The following is a 9,843-nucleotide window of genomic DNA, read 5'->3' on the forward strand; positions in this document are numbered from 1 at the left end:
CAGCACATCAGAGCACAATTTCCTAATACTAAATAAATAGGCTGTAATTATAGTACAGAGGAATTAGTATAAACAACAGGGTTTGTTGATCCAAAAACACCTGAAGGTTCCAAAGAGAACCAAACCACCCCTCTCACAAGCGCTACTATGCAAATATGAGAAATGTCTTTTTTTTTAAATGTATTGTAGACCACTTCTATCTCCTTTAACCTCAATATTAAACATGAGGTAAAGTTTTGACCCGACATCAGAAATGAATAAATGTAGATTTTGTAACAGAAATGTTGTATTGATTAGTATTAAATGTCTAATAAATGAGCGTAAATACTGCAGTTAGTCTTCATGATTTCATTTTTTAGCTATTTGCGTTGTTTCCTGTGAGGACGTGTGGCTGCATGTAGACATCCTGCCTGTGTGTGGAGGTAACCCAAGAGGTCAGGGATGGTTGTCATGCTGAAATCATTTACAGATTGAGTGTATCCCATTTCAGTTTTGCCCTGATAGGCTGACACAATAAGACGTCCACATTTATCATTTGTCATTGTTACATGTTGAGGCCCCACCATGAAGCATCTACCATTCATTGGGAGTGGATGCCACTGCACATATCTGAGGTGTATCTAAAACTGTATTCAGCATATAAAAAGACATGATCATTTGCATATACACACACACACACACACACACATATATATATATATATATATATATATATATACTCAAGAAAACATAAGGAAAGTTAAAAGTCAGTTGGAATGCACGGTAAAGCCAAAACCTTAAACTTTGACATTATGTAAAATTTTTTTTTCAATATAAAATCTTACAGAATATATAGATGTACATATATTCAGCTAATGACGGCTAAATATTTAAGTTCCACTTCCACCAAAAGTTCCAACTCATGTATAAACAGGAAGATTGAAAATGATCAGTCATTGTGCGTGGCATCAGTTTCCTGTGTTTGTGACAGTTTGGTGCCTCCCGACATGCTTACATTGCCTTGGATCTCAGCCTCGTGCTCTCTGGCTTTGGCCCGCAGCTTAGCAATGCTGCAGGAGCGGAGCTCCTCTGAGCTCGGCCCCTCCGGCCTCTCCCACTTCCCCAACTTCTGGGTTGTCCATGGATAACCTTCAGCTTCCTGTTGTTTCTCCCAGTGCTCACCGTCCGATCTCTCTGTGTGTTTTAAACTCTTGCTCGCTTTTGGAGATGTTTCATCGTTGTCCCTTTTCACATAAGGCCCTGGACACTGGCCCTGGAGTCTCAGTTGCCGTCTCATTTTTGCACGGCGGTTTTGAAACCAAACCTTGGAATAAATGAAAGAGATATAATATATGAATGTAAATAACATGGAGATTATATAGTTAAAAAACAATAGTTGAAATGTAACTGCACTAAACAGGCTCTGATGTATCTGTAGTCAAGAATTACTTTCATACTGGTATCAGCTGAAACTGTGATTACATTTCTGTTGGGACAGAAAGGAATCTTGACCCATATGGATAGCAAAAAATTACAGATTAATCTAGTCAAGTTATTGTATTCATATAGAATAAAATACTATTTTTTCTCCAGGCATTTTCCTTTATTTGGTGTGCAAGATGATTTCACTGTGAATTATTGTAAGTATTGTCAAACATGCCTATGATGGAAAATAAACAGTAGGGCTAAAGGCAAATTTGCACACTGTGCGTAAAAATTAATATCAGCTAAATGAGTACAACGTTAACAACTCCAGCAGGAGTTCGTCGTGCCAATCACCTGGACTCTGGCCTCAATAAGGTCCAGTCTGAGGGCCAGGGCTTCCCTCATGAAGATGTCCGGGTAGTGGGTGGTCTCGAACGCCTTCTCCAGCTCCTCCAGCTGCCAGCTGCTGTAGTTGGCCCGTGCACGACGCTGCTTCACTGGCCTCTGTTCATCTGGAAAGCACACCACAAGCACCAATTACACAATCGCCAATGGGTGACAAGGAACTAATGGCTCTAGATTGGATAATTAGCACAGCAATCATTAGGCCCAATTTAACACTGCTTGATAATTGATTGTTAGTTACGAGCTGTTAGTCAGTCTTTTGTAAACATTTACACTGCAATCAGATGGTGCTCACAGACTGTCTTTGAGACTGGTCATACTGTGCCAGTTTGGCTACGCTCTATCTGAACAAGTCCAGTATGATACAATCAGTCCCATTTTGGCTACAGCAGCTGTGGCTTGAACTCACCTATGCTCTCTGTGAGTGGCCCAATCCTGACCGCCTGTGTGGCCATTAGCAAAGCTTCCTTGCATAGCTCTGGCTGCAGATAATTCCTCAGGGATTCGTAGCTGATAAAAGGCCCCGGGATCAGGAACTGAGGTTGAGAGCCCAGTCTGGCTGGGAAGGCAGGAAAAAAATGAGCTGCAGGTGAATGGAAAACTGCAGGAAGGAGAGAGGATACCAGCTGCCCTGCGCCAAACATGTCCAAGTCCAATATTTAACGTCAGTCCACTGAAAAGGGTCTGGTTGACTTCTAGAGGTTTGCTGGTAGAAATGTGAAATGCATTCCAAGGTCCAGGGTACAAATAGAAGAGAAAATTAAAGAGCTACGATTGTCCAGCAGATGCATCCACTTGGTTGTCAGAGCTGCTGTTTGCTGCTGAGGTGCTCAGCCCAGGTACAAGGTGTTGCCTGAAGAGGAAAGGTAAGACTTGAGCGGTGGAGGTGGGCTCACCTTAGCTTTCTTCCCTTCCCCTCCAATCATCTTCCCCTCTTTTCCCAGTCACATGACATCTAAACAGATGTAGGTTTATAGCCTAAAAAAACAAAAAACCTATGATTTGTTTCTCACAGGATTAATAGTATTACCCCATCACTATTTACTGTATTTGTCATCTCTTCTCCAACCACATACATCCTGCAGTCTTTTTCAGACATGCCCCAAACCTCCTCTCACTCTCTCTCGCTCTCTCTGCCTTTCAGGGACAAGTTGCAACATCTTTGGCTCCTGAAATTTCAGTGAGTGAGACGAATGGCAGCTCAGTAAGTAGCAGAGATGTTTATGTTCACTTAGGCGCATACGCTTCAGACAACTAGTTCAACGGTTGTCAGATATAATAGCAACAAATTACTGTACAGGAGACATAATAAAAGCAGTTGTTCAGTTTTGTGGAATGGAAGTAAATACAACGGTAGCTGAACCTGAATAGCAGGTCTCAGTGTTATTGTTTTTGATTTTCTTCTTCTTTTTTTTTGGCTGTTCCCTTTCAGGGCTCACCACGGTGGATCAGTTGCCTCCATGCTGGTTTGAGTTTATTGTTCTTAGTAAATGAATGCTGTTATGTTTTTTTAACAACAGCAAGGATAGCTGTACATCATGCTACTCATCTTACACAGTAGCAGAAGTGCAGCACAAATTACTTTTACATGATAAAATAAACTATTTAAATATTCAAATAGATAAACAAAGTTAGTTAAAATGTCTAAAAAAAACCCCAATAAAAACATAAAGTATTTTTATTGTGTGCATTTTGCTTTATCCTATACATATTCTATACTCTATATCTTAGACATCTTCTTTTGCAAAATCTGGTCCCGGACAGTGTTTTTTTTGTTTGTTTGTTTACAACTAATTTACTAATTTACAATTTTGGCAGACTCCCATTATAACTCCTGAAAATCTAATGTAATAATCTCAGTCTTCTGTAGATGACTAAAGATCAAAAATAATAACTTGTCTCACCTGTGTTTGCTGTACTTTGTATTCTTCTGAGTTTAAAAAAAATGCTAGAAGAAGCCTATTAAGGTAATTTTTCAAACCTTTATTCTCGCACTCTACTGATGTTTCTTGCATTTATAGTTCACAATACTGCTTTGTTGTACAGCCCATCTTCCATTTGGCTTTCTGTTAGCAGACTGCAGGTTTCATCCACAGGTGGGTGGGGTTTCCCTGCCTAAAATGACCATAGTAGGTATATCGACTCTCGCTGATATCATACAGAGCCAGTGTTTGAAAAAAATGGTACATAGGTACATTTTAGCATGTTATCTATATAGGTTAGTTAACATTTAAGATGATAAACTTAAAGGTTTACAACTTATAAAAGCATATCATCAACAGCTGCATGAATTGGAATAAATTTTATAACACTTCTTTAAATGAATGGTCTCCTGTGGATGTTTGAAATTCTAGCACACTTTAAATGGCGATCATAAGTACTCTAACTGCTAACTCACTGTGTTAGGGTTACTTGCTTAAGGAAGAAACCAAGCGTCCATAACAAAGGGTATCTACATGCAAGGGTAGGTTTCTTCAAATGTTTAAGGTTCTCATATTATGCGGAAAGCAAACCTCGTAATAACAACACTGTCACTTGTTCACTAAACCAGAATCAAAAATGCCACTTTTCTCACATCTGATAAAATACAAGTTTTAAAGAGGAACCAAATTGTCAAATATATCTTTTAAAAAACATTGCATCAGAAGGATATGTCCTTGATAGCAAATCTTTAAAAAGGCAATTTTCTATTTTTGTGTATTTGTATTCTGTCACTTATCCCCTATAAAAACCCGCGTTAGAAGCGAACTAGAGAGACATAAAATCTAAAAATGTTCTGTAGTTACAGCAAAATAGTTTTATCATATCATGTGTTTGGTAATGATAATCTTACTTCCACAGCTGTAAAGTATGTAGTCAGTAGTCAAGCCCTGATGGGATTCTTCCATCTCAGATCAAAGCTAACACATCAACACATTAACAGCCAAGGCACGAAGATTATTAACACTTTTTTTTTTTAAAGCAAGACAGCTGTAGCTTAGTGGTGATGGCTCTCTGATGAGATGATCTCCAGCACTGTCTGTGAGAATTAAACCCAGGTGTGTCAATTAATCCAAAGTTACACATCACCTAACAACATCTCTTTCTAACTGCTCGTCAGCTCAAACGGTGGTGAAAACACTCCGCTGTCAGTGTTGTCACCACAGAGCTGGCGGGCTGAGGTGGCTTTGATCAGCCTGGGATCTCTGCAAGAGGCAGCTGGTCAGAGCTAAGGTGAGTCACAGGATGGTCATTCCTATACGTGCTGTGAGGACTGCAAATCCATCACCTGTGTGGCCCTTTCATCTGCACCTGTTCAAACACTAAATTAGGAGGCAGGATTAGGGGTTGAGCAATTCGGATGTCTTTACAGCCTGAGTTGTACCTGAAAGCCAGTATTTAGGTGGAGTGTCTTGTCTTGAATTGCAGATAAAAATTGCTCGTTTTCCCTACATTATGATTCCATAACAAAAACCTAACAGCAATGAAATGTCAGCTAATAAAGCATTTTAGCATCTCTTTAGCAATCAAATCACCCCAACCCAAAGGAAACGGCACTTCTAACTGCACTATTAATCAATATGAATGATCTATCGTTTTAAGTGAGCCAACTCAACAATTAACAGGTCTTAGCACTACTTTCTACTCATGTGGAAGCGTATGCATGTAGGGATGGGAAAGGACAGACGGCGATTGAGAGAAATAATTTCTTGGGTTTGCAGGGAAAAGGAAAATAGATTAGAAGTGTCTGGTTTGAGCTGTGGTTAAATAAACACTGTGTGTGGTGGGACTGACGACTGAATAGCCATTCTGTTTGTCCCTGGCACACAGATAGTTACAGGGATTTCTGGATTGTCTGAAAGTAGACCCCTTTTCCCACCCTCAAACTACTTCTGTTTGTCTGTGCCGGGGTCCTTTAATGCCCATTGATCCAGATAATCAGGGACAAGATTGGTGAAAAACCAGCGGGGGAGGTTCTGACAGTAGTTGCTCAAAAAGCCTGATAGTGGATAATTGAAGGAGGCATTAAGACAACAATAGTAATGGCTAATGCCAGCCTGTATTGGAGTTCCAGCTTCTTGAATGACAACACTGGAGATCCACAGCTAAAGTGGCAATCATTGTATTATTAGCAGACCTTCAAGTGAAGGGACGGACTACACATTATCTGAGATTTTAGTAAGTCACCAGTGGGATGCTCTTCACGTGTCTTTAGCTTGAAATTGGCATGTTTGAGCTTGAAATTATTCATTGTGAAAGTTTAAAAAAAAAAAAGAAAGTAAAATCAGTTTTTTGGTCTCAAAGTGAAGTAAAGTGTTTTGTTTCTTCCCTTTCAGTCACACTTGAATTTAAAACCAATCATCAACTCTATCCGACATAAAGAAGCAGAAAAGTACTATTAGACAAAAATCATTATTCAGATTTGAAATTTGTTTACACCTGAAAGCCAGTGTGACTGTTATATAGCCATCTGACAGCAGTGTATATAAATTATGAACACAACATGGATATACAGTCATGGTACAAACAAAGTCCACCGGCTGTCTCTTCAAAGTTTCACATATCAGGACATAATATAAAATTATGTAAACCTTACTAGGTCTTAAATTAGGTAAATACAATCCCAGACGAACAACGCTTGACATATTATGCCATGTCACTATTTAACAAAGTCAAAATACAGAAGCAGTGTGTGAAAACTACAGTACAACTCATGAGTCAACAGTTTACAAAAGCACTTCTGGCAGCAACAACGTTAAGTAATTATTTCGTGTATGACCGAATCGGTCTCTTGCATCATTGTCAACTCTCATTTACAGCGATGCTTGAGTTCATAAAGATACGTGGGCACTCACAGCTCTTTTAAGTTCTCACCAAAGCAGTTCAATCCACCCAATTTGGTACAAAAGTCATCTATTGGACAGACAGCCTCAAATTTCACTCTAGAATACTTTAATATACAGAGGAGTTGTGTTCATGACCCCTCCACCACCGTGCTTCACAGCTGGATTGAGGTGTTTGTGCTGATTTGCTTAAAGTGCTTCTTTAAGATCATTGCTGATATACCACCCCCTTAGCATTGTGTTAACGTACACCTGAATGCTCCATATCTGCAAAATCCTGCTTTTATAGAAGTGCTTACACTTCTAATGATCAATTAATCTCGTGCAATTGATTATCAGCACCTGGCTGCTACTTACCCTCCACTACTTACCTTCCAATGGAACCAGTTTTCAGATGCGTCTTCTGCAGTTTGACCTAATGTTTGCCAAATACATAATGACACATTGTAATAAGACTTGTTTTGTTGTTCACCTGGAGTTGTACTTATCTAATTTTAAGACCTGTTAAGAACTAGATAACCTTTCATTATGTCCTGATATGTAAACCCTTAGAACTGGCAGAAGGTGCATCTCCTTTTTACCATGACTTTATCACTTTCGGGTTGAGATGGCAAACATTTTATCAAACAGCTGCTTTTCAGTAGATCCAGTTAAAAAATAAGCATAAGGGAAGTATGAATTGAATATCCAGATTCCTGATAAATCTTTGTCTATAATTAATGCTCTTGAATTAGTCAGTTTTTCTCCTCCAACTCCTCCAAGAAAATACTTAAAGTGTCTATAGCAAGCACATCAGGAAGTTGCAGAGTGAGTCTGTCTGCAATTTGTTTTTTCTTTAACTTTGTAACCTAAAACAGCTTCTGGCCACAGCCAAAAACAACATCACAAGAGCTGCGTGACACAGGAGCTGATAATTATCTGTAGGTTCAGTTTTCAAGTACATAAATATTAGTGGGGGAAAATAATAATCTCAATACCTCCAAACAAACCTATGTATAAAATAACCTACTGAAGACATGATAACTCTATTTAAAGCTATTAACAAGACTTTTTTACTGATGAAACTTTTTATATCTTTAAATTTGTTGCACAAAAAAACCACTTTCACTAAGCTGAAATTTAAATTAAATCACTCAGGCTATTTACCCACTTTTTTCCTTGACAGACATGGCTGAAGTGGATTAACTGTCACGCTCTGCCCTCGTTGTCATAAGATACCATCTGCTCTAATAGAGATCGTGAACACTGTGCATTATTATTTTTTCTGATCCACTCCAGTGGCACTTTAGCTCATAAAACAAGAGTTCTGCCAAATGTCATGCGAAGATGGATGATTATCGTCAGCTCCACTGTCATGGGAATTTATCTATCTGGTGTAATTTGCAGGCTGGAACAGCAATGAGCACAGATTCAATATTTAATGAAAGTATAAGTGAAGCTTAAGGGTTGTCACTTATGCCTCTGCTGTTAATGACGTGTCACATTATCATACTTATCTGATTGGGTCAATTTTAACTGCAATTACTAGCCTCATTTCTTTTTAATTCATTAAAAATGTTGGATCATTTCAGTTGTCCACCTCTGCAAACACATTGGGAATGTATTGTAATGTATTCTCTAGCTTCTATATATTTTAGTGTCAACTGTCAGCACAAACTTAAGTCTAAAATCTATTAATGGGAGCTTGGATTTGTATAATTCAATCAACACACCTAAAATATTTTAGTTTAGAGGGGAGAAAAAGTATGATGACTGAGGAAGCCCCCATGGTTGGTGCCTCACTCTCGCTGGTAACAGTATCCCACAGCGAACTGGTTGATTGTTTTAGTCCTGGATCACTGGCCATGGGATAAACCTGAGAGCCCAGCCTGCTTTTCATGTCAAAACCTTCAAGGGAAAGCGGCCACAATCCAAAAGCAATCACACTTGAGACATCAAAGTGCCAGGGAGAAGAGAGGCGAGAGACGGTCCACATTTTTTCCATGCAAGCCAAGTGCAACTCAAGCGTGGAGTAAAAGGAGATGATCTAAGACGAGGGTGCCATTGAGAGGAAGACGGAGAGCAGACAGATGTGCATGGGCAGGTAGTGGCACATCAGGGCCCCTCCTGCAGCTGAGAGAAAGACCAAAAGGCCTCCAGTGGTCGGCATTCCTGCTTGCCGCTCATTTACTGTCCACTTTGACATGGACGGGGAAAATCGGTGATTTTTCCAACACTTGCATGGTTGGTGCTGGAAGAAATATTAAGACTGTGTATTCAAATTAAAGTGATCTTACATTGAGCAAACCAATTATAGCATTCAAATTGTATAGTACCAAACAATTACAGCAAAATGTTCTGTAAAAATGAAAACTCCAAGCACTCGTTATGCACAAGTGACTGCTGTTAAAAAAAAGAAAAGTGTACCGCAGGTTGAGATGGAGCTGAAATGTTTTAACCACAACTTAAACCGTTTGGTAGATTAGTCCACCCCCACCCCCACCAAGGTCACGGCCTTAACACAAGAGTGTGTGTTTTGGGGGCTGGAGACCATATGAGAAGCCTCGGTGTTGGAGCTGCAAACAACCAGGGAGAAATCTGAAATGTGATAAGGAGCACCAACTAGCCACTGTTGTTTTGCAAGTGGTCATGACTACGAGCCAGAGTTGACGTTCACGGCATTAAATAAGAATAACATTTACTTTTATTCTGAACTCTTTACCCTTAAATCAGCAGTTAAAGCCGGTGCCAAAATACATTTAGTGCATAATTACTTTCTGCAGTAGATTTGGTTTTTTGAAAGGATTCTTTATTTTACCATGAAGCAAAATGTTAACTGTGATCACGCAAACATTTAGCTCTCTGCAGCTGCCTTTGAGTGCATCTGGATTGGTATGATGAATAAAGACAGAGGTTGTTAACTTGTCAGTGGTCCATCAGGCTATTCAGCAATAGGCTTGGCCCCCCGCTCTCCCTCCCACCACTTCCTCGTTCGCTGTCACTCATCTCTGTTCCGCCTCACTGCTGTCCAGCCAATGGGATGCTGGCGCCGGACCAAGAGCCCAAGCTGCTTGGACTTGTGTAGTCTGTTGACTGATAACCATAAACAGAATTTTTGGCGAGTTACAGGACACCATACAGGTGCAATTAACATATCACACAGCAAGTATGGTGCACGATATATATTTTCAAAACGTTTAAAATTTGAATTATGAACATCATTGTTGTCACA

At 39.6% G+C, this 9,843-nt stretch overlaps 1 protein-coding gene across 1 annotated transcript; it reads right to left on the bottom strand.

Moving 5' to 3' along the window:
- Positions 1-928: 928 nt before the first annotated feature.
- LOC102191988 (visual system homeobox 2) lies at positions 929-2,735 on the bottom strand. The gene is made up of 4 exons (XM_005726302.1): positions 2,706-2,735; positions 2,219-2,465; positions 1,759-1,916; positions 929-1,303 (listed from the first exon to the last, which is right to left on the bottom strand). The coding sequence occupies exons 1-4, from the start codon at positions 2,733-2,735 to the stop codon at positions 929-931; spliced, it is 810 nt and encodes a 269-aa protein (XP_005726359.1).
- Between the last annotated feature and the right edge of the window lie 7,108 nt (positions 2,736-9,843).

This window comes from Pundamilia nyererei, unplaced genomic scaffold (genome assembly GCF_000239375.1).
Source record: "Pundamilia nyererei isolate P.nyererei 1_Seehausen unplaced genomic scaffold, PunNye1.0 scaffold00018, whole genome shotgun sequence".
Lineage (NCBI taxonomy): Eukaryota > Metazoa > Chordata > Actinopteri > Cichliformes > Cichlidae > Pundamilia > Pundamilia nyererei.